The sequence below is a fragment of the Oryctolagus cuniculus genome, chromosome 21 (genome assembly GCF_964237555.1).
Source record: "Oryctolagus cuniculus chromosome 21, mOryCun1.1, whole genome shotgun sequence".
NCBI lineage: Eukaryota > Metazoa > Chordata > Mammalia > Lagomorpha > Leporidae > Oryctolagus > Oryctolagus cuniculus.
In genome coordinates, this window is record NC_091452.1 from 27,731,236 (window position 1) to 27,751,493 (window position 20,258).

At 59.9% G+C, this 20,258-nt stretch overlaps 1 protein-coding gene across 12 annotated transcripts in view; it reads left to right on the plus strand.

Annotated features, from left to right (window-relative positions):
- The window catches only part of TANGO2 (transport and golgi organization 2 homolog), a 43,931-nt gene extending 27,941 nt beyond the window's left edge, over positions 1 to 15,990 (plus strand). For all 12 annotated transcript variants that reach the window (XM_070065895.1, XM_070065899.1, XM_008250582.4 and 9 more), the window contains 6 exons: positions 6,060 to 6,179; positions 6,870 to 6,984; positions 9,510 to 9,580; positions 12,395 to 12,548; positions 13,569 to 13,673; positions 15,083 to 15,990. In XM_070065895.1, coding sequence (XP_069921996.1) covers positions 6,060 to 6,179; positions 6,870 to 6,984; positions 9,510 to 9,580; positions 12,395 to 12,548; positions 13,569 to 13,673; positions 15,083 to 15,203 — 686 coding nt within the window. In that variant the 3' untranslated portion in view covers positions 15,204 to 15,990. The remainder of the gene's footprint in view (positions 1 to 6,059; positions 6,180 to 6,869; positions 6,985 to 9,509; positions 9,581 to 12,394; positions 12,549 to 13,568; positions 13,674 to 15,082) is intronic.
- Positions 15,991 to 20,258: the final 4,268 nt, after the last annotated feature.

Genomic DNA, 20,258 nt, shown 5'->3' on the forward strand with positions numbered 1-20,258 from the left:
CCCCTGGTTCACTCCCCAGATGGCTGCAGTGGCTGGAACTGGGTTGAGCTGAAGCCAGGAGCTTCTTCTGGGTCTCCCATGTGGGTGCAGGGCCGTCCTCTGCTGCTTTCTCAGGCACATTAGCAGGGAGCTGGGTCAGAAGTGGAGTAGCCAGGGGCCTGGCACCGTGGCTCACTTGGTTAATCCTCCGCCTGCGGCGCCGGCATCCCATATGGGTGCCAGGTCCTAGTCCCGGTTGCTCCTCTTCCAGTCCAGCTCTCTGCTGTGGCCTGGGAGGGCAGTGGAGGATGGCCCAAGTGCTTGGGCCCCTGCACCCACATGGGAGACCAGGAGAAGCACCTGGCTCCTGGTTTCGGATTGGCGCAGTGCCGGCCATGGTGGCCATTTGGGGAGTGAACCAACGGAAGGAAGACCTTTCTGTCTGTCTGTCTGTCTCTCTCTCTCACTGTCTATAACTCTACCTGTCAAAAAAAAAAAAAAAAAAAGTAGAGTAGCTAGGACTCAAACTGAAGCTTAAATGGGATGCCGACAATGTAGACGAAGGCTTAACGTTCTATGTCACAGTACCGGCCAGGTGTCTGTTCTTTAATGAATGGACTGAACTCCTAGTGGGCTGTGCTGTCCTGCTGCTTTGCACGTCTGGAGACTTTTGGTTGAGTGGCAGGCATTTATGGATCCTATCTAGTTGGAGGCTGAATATTTTTGCATATCTCTAAATATACCTTTTTTTTTTTTTACAAAATAAATTTATTTGAAAGGCAGAGAGAGAGAGAAATAAGAGAGAGAGAGTCTTCCATTTGCTGTTTCATTCCCTGCAACATCTGGGGCTGGACCAGGCTGGAGCCAAGAACTCCATCCGAGTCTCCCATGTGAGTGGCAGGGCCCGAGCACTTGGGTCATCTTCGGTTGCTTTCCCAGGTGCATTCGCAGGGAGCTGGATCAGAAGCAGAGCAGCCAGGACTGGAACCAGCACTCTGATGTATGGGAGGCTGGCGTTGCATGCAGCGGCCTGCTTACCCTGCGGTGCCCTAGCGCCTGCCCCCTCCCCTTTAGCTATTCCTGAGCTTTTTCCCCTGGACCACAGTGAAGTCACTCGGAAACACCTGGCACCCTTTCAGATCTTGTTCTGAAGATCCGGTCGTTAGCGCTGGCTGTCCCCAGGCTAGTGCTGATTATTTCCCAGGGTCTTTCTCTCTGTTTTTCCCAGTGCCCCCTGCTTTCTAAGGTTTCCCACCCTGGTTTCTGGTACTGGCAGTCTGCCCTGCCCTGTGTGAGCGCCATTCCCTCTGGTCCTCCCAGGCAGCTCTTTCCCAGCCTTGAGAGTTCCCTGTACACCTGTGCCGATCTGACCTCCGGGGTTTGTACATCTCTCTGGACCTCTGTCCCATGAATCCTAGTGCCTCAGCCTCCCCCAGACTCCTGGGCCCTGTCTTCAGCTCAGGGAGTCCAGTGGACTCTGCCTGGGCCCCCACTCAGCTAATTTGTTTCCCGCCTCTTGGGTCCTCTTTCTTGAGACCCATTGTTTCAGGGGCCGTTGTTGTGGCTTAGTATGTTAACTTCACGGCCTGCAGTGCTGGCATCCCATATGAGCCCCTGTTCAAGTCCTGGCTGCTCCACTTCCCATCCCGCTCCCTGCTAATGCACCTGGGAAAGCAGTGGAAGATGGCCCAAGTGCTTGAGCCCCTGCACTCACATGGGAGACCCAGAAGGACCTCCTAGCTCCTGGCTTTAACCTGGCCCAATCCTGGCTGTTGCAGCCATTTAGGGGAGTGAACCAGCGGATGAAGGTTCTCTCTGTCTCTAACTCTGCCTTTCAAATAAATAGATCTTTAAATCAAACAAACCAACAAAAACATTGTTTCATGTGTTTTTGTTTTTGTTATTAGTTGTATGTGGATAGACAAGTCTGGTTCCCGTTGCTTGGTCAAGGGTGAATATGGGGCTTTCATTCTCTTTTGTTTTTTTGAAAAGGATTTATTTGTTTGTTTTATTTACTTGAGAGGTTGGGGCTGGAAATTCAATCCAGGTCTTCCACGTGGGTGGCAGAAACCCAATCACTTGAACCATCGTGGCTGCCTCCCAGGGTGGGCTTTAGCAGGAATGCTGGACCCAGGGGCCAGAGGTGGGAGTGAAACCCATGTACTGCAGTGGGGGGTGTGGGTGTCCTAACTGCTAGGCTAAATGTGTGCCCCCGGCTCATTTTCTAAATTGTTGATTTGTAGGATTTCTTTATGCATTCTGGTTATGTATGATATGTATGGTTATGTATGATAAATGTACTGCCTACTCACATTTTTAAAAAAGATTTATTTATTTATTTGAAAGGCAAAGTTACAGAGAGGCAGAGGCAGAGAGACAGAAAGAGAGAAAGAGAGAGAGAGAGAATGAGAGAAAGAGAGGTCTTCCATCTGCTGGTTCACTCCCCAGTTGGCCCCAACGGCCAGAGCAGCGCCAGATCCGAAGTCGGGAGCCAGGAGCTTCTTCCGAGTCTCCCACATGGGTGCAGGGGCCCAAGGACTTGGGCCATCTTGTACTGCTTTCCCAGGCCACAGCAGAGAGCTGGATCAGAAGTGGAGCAGCCGGGGCTAGAACTGGTGCCCGTATGGGATGCTGGCACTGTAGGTGGTGGCTTTACCTGCTATGCCACAGCCCTGGCCCCGTTATGGTCTTAAGGTAGGCAAAGCAGTAGGAGATGGCCCATGTCCTTGGGCCCCTGCACCGGTGTGGGAGATCTGGAAGAAGCTCCTGGCTCCTGGCTTCAGATCAGCCCAGCTCCAGCTTTTGCGGCTGTTTAGGGAATGAGCCAATGGATGGAAGAGTTCTCTCCCTCTCCCTCTCTGCCTCTGCTTCTCTGTAACTCTGCCTTTCAAATAAAAGTAATAAATCTTTTTTTAAAAAAGACTACAGCAATATTTTTCCCAGAAGTCTTTCGATTTGGGATTTTGGTCCGAGCTTTATCCCAGATTGGTGGTTTTTTTTTTTTTTTTTTTTTTTTTTTTTTTTTTTTTGACAGGCAGAGTGGACAGTGAGAGAGAGAGACAGAGAGAAAGGTCTTCCTTTGCCGTTGGTTCACCCTCCAATGGCCGCCGTGGCCGGCGCGCTGCAGCCGGTGCACCGTGCTGATCTGATGGCAGGAGCCAGGAGCCAGGAGCCAGGTGCTTTTCCTGGTCTCCCATGGGGTGCAGGGCCCAAGCACCTGGGCCATCCTCCACTGCACTCCCTGGCCACAGCAGAGGGCTGGCTTGGAAGAGGGGCAACCGGGACAGAATCCGGCGCCCCGACCGGGACTAGAACCCGGTGTGCCGGCGCCGCAAGGCGGAGGATTAGCCTAGTGAGCCGCGGCGCCGGCCGGTTTTTGTTTGTTTATTCCTGGTTTGGAGCAGGGGTCGAGGTTCATCCCCTTCCCCCGTCTCAGCATTATTTCGTAATTGGGTATTCTTTCGCTTCTTCCATGACTGTGGCAATTATAAATCAGTCCTGAGCCCCTCTCGTGTCCCATTTGTCTGTGTGTGTGGATGCCAATGCCAAACTGTCTCCACTACTGTTTATTGTCACTTTTTTTTAAGGTTTTATGTTTATTTGAAAGGCAGAGTGACAGGGGTTGGGGGTGGGGTGGGGATATACAGAGAGAAGGGTGGTCCTTCGTAGACTCAGTCTGTGACGGCCCACAGCAGCTGGGGGTGGGCCAGGGTGAAGCCAGGAGTCAGGAGTTCCATCCGGGTATTTCACATGGGTGGCAGGAACCCAGGCACCGGAGCCATCGTCTGCTGCCTCCCAGGGGCATCAGCAGGGACTGGGTCACAGGCATCCCAAGCATCAGTGTAACCCGTTACACCACAAGGCCACCCCGATGCCTTTCCCGAAGTCCTGGAATTAGTGTGTGAGTCCTCCAGCTCTGTCTGTGCTTTCTGCTTTAGGGACAGCCAGTCACTCTCTGTGACAGACCTGCTGTGTGCTTTTGGTTTGCTTTGTTTGTTTAAAGGTTTACTTATTTATCTAAATGACTAAGAGAATCCTTCCATCTGCTGGTTCGTTCCCCCACAACAGGCCAGGAGCTAGGGACTCTGTGTTATTCTCCCAGGTGGGTGGCAGGGGTCGGAGTCCCTGGGCCATCATCCACTGCCTCCCAGGCCCATTAGCAAGGAGCGGAGTAGCTGGGCTGTAAGCAGAGCAGCTGGGAGTGGAACCGGCAGTCCCATTTGGGATGCTGGCATCTCAAGCTGTGGCCTAACGGGCTGCATCCCAGCACACGCCCCCTGCTGGTGGTTTGAATTGATTGGGATTGTGCAAACCCAGAGTCCTGTGGGCAGAAGTGTCATGGAACAGTAGTCAGTCTTGACAGCTCTCCTTAAATCAGGTCAGCTCCACTTCTCTCTGCGGCACCCTGTGGATTTCCATCTTTGAGTATCACCCATCCCGCTTGAACATTTCCCTAAGTAACTTTTTTTTAATCATACTATTTTTTTTTAAAAATTATTTATTTGAAAGAGAGAGAGAGAGAGAGAGAGAGAGAGACCTTCCACGTGCTGGTTCATTCCCCAGATGCATTTAGCAGGGAGCTGGGTTGGAAATGGAGCAGCCAGGACTCAAACCAGTGTTCATATGGGAAGCTGGCCCTGCAGCTTTATCTGCTATGTTATGCCAGCCCCCATACTAAGTGTTTTTTTTTTTTTTAACACTGTTGTGAATGGCATACTTTTTTTTTCTTAAAAGATTTATTTTGGCTGGCACCACGGCTCACTAGGCTAATCCTCCGCCTGTGGCGCCTGCACACCGGGTTCTAGTCCCGGTCGGGGCGCCGGATTCTGTCCCGGTTGCTCCTCTTCCAGTCCAGCTCTCTGCTGTGGCCAGGGAGTGCAGTGGAGGATGGCCCAAGTGCTTGGGCCCTGCACCCGCATGGGAGACCAGGAGGAAACACCTGGCTCCTGGCTTCGGATTGGCACAGTGCACCAGCTGCAGCGCGCCGGCTGTAGCAGCCATTTGTGGGGTGAACCAACAGAAGGAAGACATTTCTTTCTCTCTCTCTCTCTCTCACTGTCTAACTCTGCCTGTAAAAAAAAAAAAAAAAGATAAAAGATAAAAAAGATTTATTTACTTGAGGGGCCGGCACTGTGGTATAGCAGATTAAGCCGCCACCTGCAGTGTTGGCATGCCGTATGGGCGCCGGTTTGAATTCTGGCTGCTCCACTTCCGATCCAGCTCTCTGCTATGGCCTGGGAGAGCAGTGGAAGATGGCCCAAGTCCTTGGGCCCCTGCACCCGCGTGGGAGACCTGGAAGAAACTCTTGGATCCTGGCTTCAAATTGGCACAGCTGCAGCCGTTGCAGCAAATTGAGGAGTGAACCAGCAGATGAAAGACTTCTCTCTCTCTCTCTCTCTGCCCCTCCTTCTCTCTCTGTGTAACTGACTTTCATATATATATATATATATATATGCAGAGACTTATTAAAAAGATTTATTTATTTGAAAGTCAGAGTTATACACAGAGAGAAGGAGAGGCAGAGAGAGAGAGGTCTTCCATCCTCTGGCTCACTCCCCAATTGGCCACAGTGGCCAGAGCTGCGCCGATCCGAAGCCAGGATCCTAGAGCTTCTTCCTGATCTCCCACGTGGGTGCAAGGGTCCAAGGATTGGCACATCCTCCACTGCTTTCCCAGGCCATAGCAGACAGCTGGATCAGAAGTGGAGCAGCCGGGACTCGAACCGGCATCCATATGGGATGCCAGCACGGCAGGCTTTACCCGCTATGCCACAGCACCAGTCCCCCAAGTAGATATTTTCACAATCACATTTTGACGACTTGGCTCTGTCTGCCCCGCCTTGGGTAAGATGACTTCCTCTTTAGGAGAGCGTCCTCCTGCGGCTTTAGGCCTCCCCAGCCTCAGGCGGGCCCTGGCGCGTGGTGCATCTGGGCCTGTGGGCCCTGCTCCTGCACCACCCCCGGCGCTCCAGACGCATTCTGCCCATTCTGCGTCTCCCAGGGATCGGGGCAGGGGCCGGGTGGGGTCCGGACCTCTTGGTGGCGGGCCCTGTGGGTAGTAATGCTTGTGGTTTGCGGCAGGGCTCGACATGGAGGAGGGCAGGGAAGGCGGCACGTGGCTGGGCATCAGCACGCGCGGGAAGCTGGCGGCGCTCACTAACTACCTGCAGCCGCGGCAGGACCCGGAGGCCCGAGGCCGAGGTAGGGCGGGCAGCGGCTCCTGGGGCGGGGCGGGGCCGCGGCAGCTGGGCGGAGTCTAGCTGGGCAGGGGCGTGGCCAGGGCGGGGCTGAGGCCAATGGGGCGGAGTCGACGTGGGAGGGGCGGGGCCGAGGTGCAGCAGGCAGGGACTTGGTGAGGCGGGCGTGATGAGGGTGCGGGTAGGGTGGAGCTGGGAGAGGGGTCAGGTGGGGTCCTGCAGGGCTTCCTCAAGTTGTGGGGTAGGGGTATGGGGATCACGTGGAAGAGAAAGGAGAAGTGTGGGCCTCGTTTGGAGCCACCTCAGCCTGGCCCACGTGACATGGGACCTGCTCCGTGCCTGCCTGTCAGCCCCCCGAGGGTGTCACTCCCAACCACTGCCTCACTGTCCCCGCTGCTGACCAGAGGACAGCTCTGTGGGCACACATTGCCCCCACTCCTGGTGCTTCCTCCACCCCACCCCCACCCTCTTCCTGATCCCTTTCCATCATGGAGAAGTAATGAGGTGGGTAGCCTGTTGAAGGCTTTTGGCTGAGTTGAAGGGGCATGGCTGACTCCAGGCGGAGGGTCTCCAGTGTGATTCCCTCTGCCCCCCGTCTGCCTTCATCCTCCTTGGGGGCCCCACCTCAGTCCTCCCGGGGAGAAAGGCTCTTTCCTGCTGCCTCGGCCACGGGCGTCTGTCCCCCTGCCCGCAGGTGAGCTCGTGACCCACTTTCTGACCACGGACCTGGACAGCTTGTCCTACCTGAAGAAGGTCTCCGTCGAGGGCCACCTGTACAACGGCTTCAACCTCCTAGCTGCCGACTTGAGGTGGGTCTGCCGGGGTTGGGGGGACAGCCACCCTGCCCGGTGCCACCTGGCCCCAGGTGTCAAGGCACACGGTTAGGCCAGGGGCTTCCTCCAGGACAGGAAGACAGGGCAGGAGGTCAGCACCCTGCTGCCCGCAATCAGTCTGCTCCTGGATTCTACGACAAAACCCTGAAATGTGCTGTTGATGAAAGAGAGGTTTGGCCGGCGCCGTGGCTCACTAGGCTAATCCTCCGCCTACAGTGCCAGCACCCCGGGTTCTAGTCCCGGTTGGGGTGCCGGATGCTGTCCCGGTTGCCCCTCTTCCAGGCCAGCTCTCTGCTGTGGCCCTGGAGTGCAGTGGATGATGGCCCAAGTGCTTGGGCCCTGCATCCCATGGGAGACCAGGAGAAGCACCTGGCTCCTGGCTCAGATTGGCACAGCGCGCCGGCCGTAGTGGCCATTTAGGGGGTGAAACAATGGAAAGGAAGACCTTTCTCTCTGTCTCACTAACTCTGCCTGTCAAAAAAGAAAGAAAGAAAGAAAGAGAGAGAGGTTTGCTTAGTAGCTCACAGTTTAGGAAGCTAAGAGTCAGAACAGCACTTGCAGACCATGGCGAACGCCCCACGTAGCGTGGGGGGGGGGGGCGGTCGTTGGCCCCAAGCTCAGGCTTCTGGGAGGACCCTCCTGTGAGAACTGTGTTCCCAAGGCCGGGCTCCAGGGACCCAAGGACACCGCATTGGGCCCCGCTCTTGAAGATCCCACTGCCCCCCAGTCGTGCTGCCCTGAGGCCGAGGCCACCCCATGGGCAAAGCCTGTGATGCGTGGGCCGCTGTGGTGGTGGTCCAGACCCCAGCGCTGCCGCGTCCAGATGTCCGTGCTGAGGCTGCCGCCTCCCGTAAGGGCAAGTCCAGGGCTCCTAAGCCCCAGGCCCACCGTGCACGGCAGCTTCCCGCCCCTGCATGGAGAGACACCTTCGTCGTCCCACGGGAGCAGCTGCTCTGGAACCTTCCTCTCACGCCCTTGGCTGCCTGTGCCCTCTGCTCCCCCACGTTCAGGTGTTGATGGGACCCCAGATCAGAGCAGACCCGTGCTGTGACGTGGTAGGGTCAGTGCTCTCAGGAGCCCTGAGGGTGGGACATGAAAGGCACTATTCTCAGAGTGGATGCGTGGGCAGGTGGCTCCTGCAGTCGGGGCTGGAGCCCGAGCAGCTCTCCCAGCTCCCAGAGCCTGGAGGGGTCAGGTCCCGCCTCCCTGACACCGCCCAGGAGGGCATACAGTGGGCAGGGGGCGTGTCCCTGTGTCGGTCGGCAGCTGGGAGCAGTTGGAAGTCTGCGCCTGGAAGGGAGGGAGACTCAGCCTGGCCACAGCTGTCGCGGGGTCAGAGCCTCCCTCCCCGGCTCCGGGGGGCCCCGGCCACAGCCGAGAGTGGCCTCCTACTTCTAAGGTTCTCACACCAGAAGCTCGGAAGCGCCTTCTGCCTGCGAACAAAACCTCTGAAAAGCGTTAGCCCAGCATCTTTTTAAAGATTCCATTGGTGTATTTGTGAGGCAGAGTTACAGACAGACAGAGAGGGAGAGACAGAGAGAAAGGTCTCCCATCCACTGGTTCACTCCCCAAATGGCAGCAACGGCTGGAGCTGGGCTGACCAGGAGCCAGGAGCTTCTTCTGGGTCTCCCATGCAGGTGCAGGGCCCAAGCGCTTGGGCCATCCTCCACTGCTTTCCCAGGCCATAAACAGAGAGCGGGATTGGAAGAGGAGCAGTGGGGACACGAGCCGGCGCCCATATGGGATGCCGGCCCTGCAGGTGGAGGAGACAGCCTGCTGTGCCACAGCACCAGCCCCATAGTCAGCATCCCAAGAAAGCTGCTTAGGGCTGTGATGAGGGAGAAACATGAACCGGATGTGAACACAGCTGGCTGGGGTGGGGGTGGGTCCTGCCTGGGGGAAGGGGAGGACCCCCCCACGCCCCCGACTCCATCCCCACGCCTGCTCCTTTCTCCTCGATGTTCCTCCTGAAGGCTCAGAGCCCCGTATCCAGCATCCAGCCTCCAGCCTGAAGAGGCGTCTCCCGGGTCCCAGCGTGGTCCGCTTTAGTTTGCTAAGAAAGGGATGTTCCAGCAGATAGACTGAAGTGTAGGACTGAGACACTGGAACATTCCAAAGGGCCCTAAAATGCACACTCAGCACAGGAAAGTAGGAGAGCGTGGTCTGTGCCCCCGCCCCACCCCCTTAGCCCACGAGGTGCCTTCAGGTCGGGGCCACAGCCGACAGAGGGGGCTGGTGTTGGTGGGTGCAGGTCAGGCCTGTACCTGGCACAGGCGGCCTCCTTGTGCCCCTGCCGAGGGCATTCAGGGAGGCAGGAGGGTCAGCCAGGGGTGCTGGGCAGGAGCTGGGGTCTCTGTGACCCTACCTTCCAGCGCCTCCCCCCCAACCCCCGGCCTGGCTGGGTGGTGCCAGAGGCAGACGCCGCCCCTTGTGTGCGTGCCCTGCTCCCACCCCCACCAACCCCCCACGCCCCTGTCTGACCTGCTCTCATCCGGCCGCAGCACAACGAAGGGAGATGTCGTTTGCTACTACGGAAACCGCGGGGAGCCCGAGCCCATCGTCCTAGCGCCAGGTGAGCCTGCTGCCAGCAGCCTGGTGGGGAGGCGGGGCTGCTGTGAGCCGGGTGCTGCATTGCTCCCTGGGGGCCTGCACTCTTGACTGCTGTGTGCAGGGCCTGGCCTGGCCTGGGATACTGCAGAGAGCTCTGTGCCCTCTGAGCTCTCCGTATCCTGTCCCCACATGGGGAACCGGTCGTGGACACTGGGCCTCAGCCCTGCTGCCCGGCTACCCCAACCCCACAGCCTGGTCTCTGTAACCCCACCACCCGCCACCCCTACATGCCCTGTAGCTGCCTGGCCCTTCTCAGGGCCTTTGGTGCTGTCACCACCCAGGGGCCCCGTGTCTGGCACACACATGTGCCTCACTCCAGCTACACACCAATGCACGCTGCCTGCACCTCTGCCCGGGCCCTCAGGTCCCCGTCCACCCCCTGCCCTGGGCCAGCATCTGTCCTCAAGCTGCACCCTTTGCCCTGTAGGTGCCTTTGCTGCTGTGCCCTGCTCCCCCAGCCAGTCTGGGCAGAGTGTCATCTCTGTCTCTCTCTCTCACTCTCTCTCTCACACGCACACACACACACGCACACCCCGCCCCGTGAGCACTGTAGGGACAGAGTCTATGTCTGGTCCCAGGTCTGATCCCAGGCACCCCTGGGAAATGACGCGGATGCGGTCCGGCACAGCCCTCGGCCCTCAGGATGCTGCTGAGGCTCGAGCCTGGGCTCCCCGCCCCCGCCCCCTGCGGCCCTTGGCTGCTGCTCCTGGCCGCATTTTGGGACTGCATGTCGTGGACCCTGTTGTGGTCCCTGCACCTGGGTTGTCAGCGTCCAGAAGGTGCTCTGAGCCCTGGGGGGCGGGGGCTCAGCCTCTGCAGCTCCGCCCACCCCTGGCCTCTGGGTGGCCACGCCCCCTCCACAGCCCGATGTTGGGAGTCGCAGGCTTCCTCTGCAGTGGGCACACACACCTTCCACCCTCCCCCTGCAACCCTGGCACCGAGACACTGGGGCTGGTGGGGAGCACAGGGACTTGTGGGGACAGGCGCGGACCGGGTGCAGGCAGCGTCCCAAGACCTGGGCTGCCTGCATTGCTGCTTCACCCATGGCTCCTGTCTGTGGCTACACCCACCCCCCACCACCAGGCTCTGGAAACAGCTGGGCCTGGTGGGGGGGGGGGCTTACAGCTCAGGTCAAGGCAAGGAGGGGAGGGCCAGGTCCACAGGGAGCAACCAGGGGCCTTGCTGCTACTCCACAGCATCCAGCGGCTGGCAGGGTGGGCCGCCCCTTCCCTGCACACATGGAGGCCAGGGGCGGGGCAGCAGGTGTGTGTGCAGAGGCCCCGCTCCCTTCAGGGGTGTGTGTGTGTGTTTGGCTGGGGTGGGGGGCTGCCTCCTTTGAGGATCCCATCTGGCCCAGGATGAATGGGCCTGGATACCACCCACCAAAGGGGGCCACCCTGGAGTCACCCGGCCACCTGTGGCTGAAATGTCACCGGGCAGGCTGGGAACTGGAGGCCAGCCCTGGTGTGGGCCAGGCGGGGACAACAGATGAACTCTGCAGTGCGCCCCTGGCCAGGCACTGAGGGGTCAGGGTCACCCGGGGCTTCGAAGCTAGCCTCACCTCCTTGCTAGCTTTTGAGGCCCAGAACTTTTAACTTTTGATGCAGCCTCCTTTTTTTTTTTTTTTTTTTTTTTTTTAAATTGTGTTGCTTGTGCTTCTGGTGGTTTGTCTCAGAAATCGTGGCCTGATCTGAGGTCAGGAAGCCTTGCCCCTTGCGTGTTTCCTTCTAGGACTTTTACAGCTGTAGCTGTGTCACGTATGTCTGTGATGTGACATTTTGGCATGCCTACGGTGCGAGGTCGGGTCCAACTCCAAGCTTTGCCCATGGCTGCCCAGTTGCCCACTTCTAGGATTCTGAGGGGTCTTCTGAGTTGTCCCTGATGGAAGCACACACACACACACACACACACACAGTGGCTCAGCTGTCGGCACCCCAGCAGAGCTACGACTGGGGGCTACATCAGACTCCGCGCACGTCCTCACTGGGAGGTCTGGTGGGGCAGAGGCTGCATCTCAGCCTCCCCGGGGCAGCGTTCAGGATGCATGGGTCCCAGCACGCCAGCCCCTGCAGCCCAGGCCTCTGGAGATGGGGCTCCCAGGGGGTCCCTGCACCTCCCCCACCAGTCTGCGTCGCTCCCTTCGGCAGCAGGAGAAACCAACCCTTTTCCTGTCGGTCACACCTCCCGTCTGCACTCTGGGAACTTGTTCTGAGAATCCACAGCTCACAGGCCTTGCTCGGAGACGCCCCCCTCGCTGGGTCCTGGCTGGGTCCTGGCTGGGTCCTGGCTGGGTCCTGGCTGATGTGTGTGCGTGCGCACGCATGCGCAGAACCGGGCAGGCCGTGCTCCGCGCGGGCCCTGCCTAAGCCTCCCCCGACGTTGGGGGAGGGTAGCCCCCTTACTGCTGCCATGAGTCAGGACGGATCTTCGTGCAGGGTGCTCTCGCACCCTGCACCCTCCCAGACAGCCCCGCAGTGGGGGTGGGTGGGCGAAGCCCCGTTGAATAACAACCCCCCACGACCACCTTTGCCCATTGGGTCTTTGGTTGCCCGTCCATCCAGGCTGCCTGGGCCCTGTGCCTCAGGGCCTCCTGGGGGTGCCCTCGCTGCACTAGTGGGTCAGAAGTGGCCTAGAGACAGTGTTGGAGTCCTGGGTGGGGCGGGGGGGACCCAATGTGGTCTGGTCCGCCGTCCTCCTGGCTAGCTGGGCGGGTGGGAGTTGACGACGGAGTCACACAGCGGGTCCTCTGCATGGCCAGGCTGACCCCTCCCCGCAGGGACCTACGGGCTGAGCAACGCGCTGCTGGAAACACCGTGGCGGAAGCTGTGCTTCGGCAAGCAGCTCTTCCTGCAGGCCCTGGAGCGGAGCCAGGCGCTCCCTAAGGATGCCCTCGTCGGGCAGCTCCTGGACGTGCTGAACAACGAGGAGGCGTGAGTTGGGGGCCCTGCTGTCCTCTGCTCACCCCACCCCCAGGCCCTCGGGGGCAGCTGGAATTTCCCGGGGTGGAGGGTGGCATGGCAGCTGGGGCTCTAAGTGCTGGGAAGCTGGGTGCCTGGGTGTGTCGTGCAGGTCCTTACGGGGCCAGAGCAGCTAGGTTCTCTGCTAGCTTCTGGAAAGTTCCAGAATCTCCCCCGGAAAAGTGGGGGGAAGTGAGCAGCCAGGGTCAGAACAGACCTGGGTCTTACCGTGCTGCCTACCTGATGTCCCCCAGTGACCATGAGCTGATGATTAGCCCATCCAGGAATACCAGGGCGGTGGGGCGGAGGGGAGGAACTGCCATCTCCCTCCTTGTCCGAGCCCGGCCTTGAGTGCGAGCAGCCTCAGAGGCTGGACGCCGGGGCCCCTGGTGCTCATCAAGCTGCCTTTGTCCCACATGCTCGTTACGATTTCCTGCCTGGACAGCCCAGTGTCCCTCCAGCTAGCAGCCTTTCAGAGGGACCCCCACAGCCTCCCCCTCCCGTGCTGTCTGCCTGCCCCTGCTCGCCCTCCCTGGCCTCTGGGCCTCTGGGAGCCACTGCATCATTCTCCAGGCCCTGCACTGCCACCCTCTCTGGGGTGCCTGCCTGGGCTCACCCAGCGGCCCCTGCTCAGCTATGAGTCTCCATGGGCCATCCTGGGCAGGCTGTGACAGGCCCTGGCTGCACTTAGTGATGGCCGTAGCCTTGGTGCCAGTTGTAGGGGCTGGCAGGTCTCAGGGCTCGAGTGGACAGATTCCCACAGGGCACCAGGGGGCAGGCCGGGGAGTGTGGGGTGCGCTGTTGGGAGCCCTAAGTGGGAGGGAGGTCAGAGCAGGAAACCGCCCCAGCCGCCTTCCAAGGCCAGTGGATTCCTTCGAAGCACCTAGGCCATTAGGACAGCAAGCAGGGTCTCCTCCCCAACCCTGGCCACTCGGCTGTGGGCAGGACAGGCCAGGGAATGATGGCCACACCCCTCCTTCTCGATCCTTGCAGACAGCTGCCCGACCCAGCCATCGAGGACCAGGGCCGGGAGTACGTGCAGCCCATCCTGAGCAAATACGCGGCCGTGTGCGTGCGCGGACCCAACTACGGCACCAGGTGAGGAGGCTGTGGGCACGGGTGTCCCCCTGCTCCCCGGCTGCTCCAGCTTTGCGTGGCTCCAGTGACATCCACGAGGAAACTAATGTTGAAAGAGAAAAGGCTAATTGACCTCAACGCCTTAGAGGTTCAGGTCCAAGGTCAGGCAGCACCACTGGCGTGGGCTCTGCCCCCCCCACGGCCCCACGGAGTGGAACCTCAGAGCCTCTGCCCCCCCACAGCCCCACGGAGTGGAACCCCAGAGCCTCTGCCCTGTTTCGAGGTGGCTGTGGTGGGGAGGGAGGGCGAGCAGACCCCACAGGTAAATGTCACACACAGAGGAATCCATTGCCTCCTAAGTGTGGCCCCTGGGCTGCCCCCCAACCCAGGAGGAGCCAGGAGGGGTGGGGATGCCTCAGTGCCGCTCCCGTGAGCGAGTCCCCATGGTGCAGGCCTTGTACCGATGCTGCAGGCCTGCTAAAACTGAAGCAGCTGGCACAGCCTACTTTATAAAGAGAGGCTTCTTTGGGTTCAGGTTCCGGAAGCACACGAGATCAAGGGGCCCTCGTCCGGCAGCAGGAGCCTCTGGCTGGCCAAGGCCCAGGGCAGCCTGGGCAACCCGCGGCGAGAGACAGGGAGCACAGCTCCATCCAGGTCTGCCACATGGTGGCAGGGCCCAAGCTCTTGGGCCGTCTCTGCTGCTGTCCCAGGTGCATCAGCAGGGAGATGGATTGGAAGCGGAGCAGCCAGGACTGGAACTGGCGCTCCTATGGGATGCTGGTGTCTCGGGCAGTGGCTTAATCTGCTAGGCCCCAGATTCTGCCCTCTCAGTAACCTCACAGTGGGGATTAAATGTCAATACCTGAAGCCTTAGCAGGGATACTCAGGCCCCATCCAGACCGCAGCGGGGCTGCCAGCAGCTCTTGCCGTGCAGGTGCAGGAATGTCACTTCCCCTGTCCCTCCTGTCACAAGCTTACGCTGGTGACTCAAGTGTGTGCAGGAGGGAGGCAGGCACCTGGTGTCCCCGAATCCAACACCCTCTGGAACCCTCAGCCTGTCACGGGGAGAGCTGGAGGGAGCACCCGGGGGCAGGGCGTGCTGTCGGGGCCTGGGAAGTGGGGAGGAGCGGGGCGAGAGGGAGTTTCCCAGGTGAAGGCCCGGGCCCCCACGGGGTTGAGAGCTAGGCTTCTTGGAAGGACCAGGCACCTGGGGTGCTGTGAGTGGAAAGTGGGCAGCTGACGCTGAGCTGCAGAGGGGCGGTGGGGTGGGCTGGGGAGCGTTTCGGGGTGCAGGATACACCCAGTGTGGGTCTGCAGAGCCAGCCAGGGAGCCTAGCTCCTGGTCACGGGCCCCAGGTGTGGCTCTGCTGGGTGGAGCCGAGGCTGACTGATGGCTGTGGGGTCGATGTGGCCCCCACACTGTCTTCCAGAACCAACACCATCATCCTCGTGGACACGGATGGCCACGTGACCTTCACGGAGCGCAGCATGTTGGACAGGGACCCCACCCGCTGGGAGACCAGCACCCACGAGTTCACGCTGCAGAGCTAACCCCTCCCCTGGGCAGGTCTGCAGGCTCCTGGGAGGCCCTGGCACAAGGAACCTTCCAGAGCCACACTGCACTGCCGTGACTTGGCCAGGCCCTCTGAGGTGTGCGTCCCCCATCTTGTGTCCCCCTTTGCCCAGCTCGGGATCCACTCTATGCCAGTGGGGAGTGACAGAGGCTGTGTGAGGTGTGCAGCAGCTGCACATGCGCGCGGTGTGTGTGTACGTGTGTGAGACTGTGCCTGGGCTCACTCTGTATGTGTGCACAGGCACACGCACATGTAAAGCACACGCACACACGTACACATGAGCACAGACATGGATAGCTGCATACACCCTTGACTGAGCTCGCACTCGGGGACACACCACACGTGCACGCGTGACAGGTGCCACTGTGCCTACACCTGTCACGCATGCCCCAGCCAGGACGTGTCTGCTCTGGTCAAAGAAAACAGGTGTGGACTTCTGTTTCAGTGGGGCCCTTCGGCTCTCCAGGGCTCAGAGCACTGCACACTTCCGTTCCCCACAAGGAAACCACACTCACAGAACAGTGGATGCTGCCGTGGCCCCGCACATGTGCACTGGGGTTCCCAGACAGTCCCGCTGCGGGTGCCGGCCCCCTGGTGTGCACCGAGGACTCTCAGGCCCGTGCTTACCCGATGGGGGTCGTGCGTCCCCGGCAGGCCCGCCTCAGCGAGGAGACAGAGCTGGCCCCTGCCGCCACCCCGCTTCACAGGAGTCCTGTGCTTGAACCTGAGCTGCTGTGAATAAACTTGGAGGCTGGGGCGAGTGAGTGCATCTCAGGGTTCTTGCTTCGTGTGGCAGCGGGAGCTCCTGCCGCAGAGGCCCCAAACGAGGCTCTCCCACGGCCCGCTGAGGCTGCGACGGAAGCCCGTGTGTCTGGCGACTGTCCATCTTCCCAGGACACAGGAGAGCCTTGCTGGTTTACATTCAGGGCGAGCCCCACACCACCAGGGGTCCCCCAGGCAGCAGTGGGGAGCCCCACGGGGAAGCCCCGGAGGGAGGGGCGTGCTCAGCCTCCTGACTCCAGATGGTGGGAGGGGCAGCTTGTGGGGCGGGGGGGAGTCTGCCTCTGCCCCAGGAGCCCCTGGGTTGGGCCCTTGGAGCTCCAGGCCCCATCCCCTGTGGAGCATCAGGAGGCCCATGCCACCAGTGCTGTGGGAAATAAGCCCACCAGAGACCCCCTTACCCACCGCAGGGTGGACTTTTATTCACGACCCTGCAGGACAGGTGACTGGTGGGTAGGCTCACCTGGAGTGAGAACAGAAGTCCCTAGGGCACAAGCCTGTCCCCTAGGCCCCCACTGGCTGAGTCCTGTGAGACTTGGGCCATCTGCCACTGCTTTCCCAGGCCACAGCAGAGAGCCGGATCGGAAGTGGAGCAGCCAGGACTCGAACCAGCGCCCATCTGGGATGCCGGCACTGCAGGCAGCGGCTTTACCTGCTAAGCCACAGTGCTGGCCCTGGTTACTTTTTTTTTTTTTTTATCATCTGAAGATGGACCATTACACAGTTTCCCACAGTGCTCAGCCCCAGGCTGACCCTTCACTTGGCCTCCTGGGAGTGACAACAGCATGGCATGCATGGCGGGGATGGGTGTGAACCTGCCCTGGGCCTTCCCGGCCTGAGTGGGATGAGTCGCTGGGTCCCACTGCGGGGGAGCAGGACCCCCACTTCTCCCTTCCTGCCCTGACACCCCTCCCCCTGCCCCTGCTGGGACCTGGCCCAATCCATGGTTCACTTTGAACCCAGGAAAGTGCTTGGCCACGCTTGGAGGGCACTGCCCGCAGTGACGCCACCAGCGTCCCAGGCCTGCAGGGAATCTGAGGTCTTGAGTCCCACCTGCATCTTGCTGAGTCAGCACAACAGACCCCCTCAAACTGGGGGACTCCCCCCACCCTTGCCTCACCACCTGCCAGCATCCTCATGGGTGGGCCTCCCCACCCTCAGGAAGCACCTCCATGAGTGTTCGCCCCTGGCCTGGAGACCCTTGTCCCGGGCCCCTCTGCCCCTGTCCTGTGTGGGACTCCTGGAGGAGGGGGACAGCCCAAGAAGTAGATTCTATTGTTACGGTTGAGGCACCCCCTCCCACCTCTATAGAGGTAAGACTTGGGTCCTCATCTCCAGTGCCTCCGAACGGGGCTGGCTGTGGAGCCAGGAACTTTCTAGAAGTAGTCAGGGTACAGTGAGGAAGATGAGGGTTTGGCCTAGGAGTGCAGACAGCTAAGTCGGCCACGTCCTCAGAGCACCTGGGTTCTGCTCCTGGCTCCAGCTCCTAATTCCACTTTCCTGCTAAGGCAGACCCTAGGGGCAAGTGATGGCTGAAGTAATTGGGTTCCTGACACCCACGTAGGAGACCTGGACTGATTTACTTTGAAAGAGCCGTAGATAGAGGGAGAGACAGAGAGATCTTCCGTCGATGGGTTCACTCCCCAAATGGCCACGACAGCCAGTGCTGGTCCAGGCTGAAGCCAGGAACCCAGAACTCCATCCGGGCTCCAAGCACTTGGGGCATCTTCCGCTGCCTTCCCAGGTGCAATAGCAAGGAGCTGGATGAGAACCAGAGCAGGTTCTCATGTGCTGGTTTACTCCCCCAAATACCTGTGATGGCCGCGAGGGCCAGTCCTGAGCCAGGACCCAGGCCACAGCCAGGAGCTCTGTACGCTGGTGCTGGGGCGTAGCAGGTAAAGCTGCTGCCTGCAGTGCCAGCATCCTATATGGGCGCTGGTTCAAGTCCCGGCTGCTCCACTTCCTGCCAGCTCTCTGCTGTGGCCTGGGAAAGCAGTAGAGGATGGCCCAAGTCCTTGGGCCCCTGCACCCACGTGGGAGACCCAGAAGAAGCTCCTGACTCCTGGCTTTGAATTGGTGCAGCTCCAGCCATTGCAGCCAGCTGGGGACTGAACCAGTGGATGGAAGACCTCTCTCTCTCTCTTTAAAAAAAAAAAAAAAAAAAAAAAAGCAGAGCAAGCGGACTTGAGCCAGTGTCCCAAGCAGCGACGTAGCGTGCTGCGCCTCAAGTCGGCCCCTGCATTGAATTCTTGGTTCCCAGCTTGGTTGTGGGTATTTAGGGAGTGAATTAACAGATAAGTGTCCTCTCTTTCTGCCTCTTAAAAAAAAAAAAAAAAAAAAGATAAAATGAAGCCATCAGGCTGGGCCTTCCCCATACGACAGGTGTCCTCACACAGAATCTGCACACAGAGCAGCGTAGGGGAGACAGGACTGCTGCCGGGAGAGAGGCCAGCTCCTCCCGAGAGCGTGCAGAGGGAGCAGGCCCCCCTGGTCTCTGCCGTCCAGCCTCCAGAGCTCTGAGGCAGCAAGTCTGTTTAAGCTGTTGTGTTTGTGGCACGCTGTGAGGCAGCCCCAGGGAAGGAATGGAGCTTAGGGGAGAAGCCACCACAGCCCCCCCAGTTCCCAGCCAGCTGGCAGGGGTGGGGAGGGAGTCGTGAGACTCTGAGGCCAAGGACACGGTGGCACCTTAGACGGGGAGCCTACCCCTGCAGGCCCATGGTCCTGCCATGCTGGTCCCGTCACGATGCCTGGCACTCCTCCTGCCCTCACTTCCCTCGCCCCAGTCCCCGGCCACAGCTGCTGCCCCAGGGCCTTGCACGCCATGTACCTGAAGAATGGCCGCAGAAGGGACGCTCTCTCCGTCTCATGCTTCCTGCAGATGTTTCATACATTCTCGGGCAGGCAGCCCGTTTACAGTTGCAATCTTGGGGCTGGGGTTGTGCCACAGCGGGATAAGCACACTGCATCCCATATCGAAAGGCTGGTTCAGGACCCACCTGCTCTGTTTTTTTTTTTTTTTTTTAAGATTTATTTCCACTTATTTGAAAGGCACAGTTCCAGAGAAGGAGAGACCTTCCATCTGCTGGTTCAATCCCCAAATGGCTGGAAGCTTATTCCGGGTCTCCCACATGGGTGCAGGCTGAGCACTTGGGGCATCTTCTGCTACTTTCCCAGGCACATTAGCAGGGAGCTGGATCCGAAGTGGAACAGCCAAGACTCGAACCGGCGCCCATGTGGGATGCTGGCATCGCAGGTGGCCATGCTCAATGCCAGCCCCCATGCTTTGCTTCTAATCCAGCTTCCTGCTCATTCACCTGGGAAGGCAGAGGAGTGATGGTTCTCGCTAGGGGCCCTGCCCTCCATGTGGGAGACCAGGATGGAGTTCCTGGCTCCTGGCTTCAGCCTGGCCCAGACGTGTGGCTGTTGGATGGAGCCCAGTGGCTGTAAGATTTCTCTTTCAAATACCTACCTACATTTTTTTTTAAGTTGTGATCCAGGGGTAGGCATTTGGCACAGCCCGTGAGCTGTTGCTTCAGACACCTGCATCTCACGTTGCAGTGGGGTCCTGGCTCCACTTCCTGCCCACGCGCACCCTGGGAGGCAGCAGCTGCTAACTCTAGTACTTCGGTCCCTGACACCCACGTGGGAGACTCCGACTGACTCCCGGTTTCCCGGTCCCAGCTGTAGCAGGCATCTGGGAGTGAACCAGCATCTAGAAGGGCTTTCATCTCTACGGGTCTCTATCCCCGTCTTTGCTTTCAGATACTGTTTCTCCCATGGCCTGCCCCCGCTGCAGCACCTGTCACCGAGGGAGACGTTCCGTTCCCGGCGCTCCCTCTGCATTCATGGGACGCGGCGCTACCTTGGCCGCTAGGCTCTCCCTTTCTGTCGCGGGCTCCCGTGCACTGTCCACTCCAGCAGTGCTTGGAGGCTGCTCCCGGCGTGCCCCGCGCTTCCCGCGCTCCCCTGCTCCCGGCATGCCCCGCGCCCCCCGTTCCCAGCGCCCCTCGCGGCCGCCGCCCTCGGAGAAGGCGAACGCCCCTCCACCCACCCCCCACGCTGGGGGCGACCGTTAGCGCGGCCTGGACCTCGCGCCTGGGCCCGCCTACGTGGCCTCGCTATTGGCCGCGCGCCGCCGTCGCGCGCGCCGCGCTCCGCCGATTGGCGGCCTCCGCGGCCCGCTTCCCGCGTCTCTCCCAATGTACGGCGGCGGCGCGCGGGGATTGGCCGCGCGCCGCAAAGGCCCGCCCTC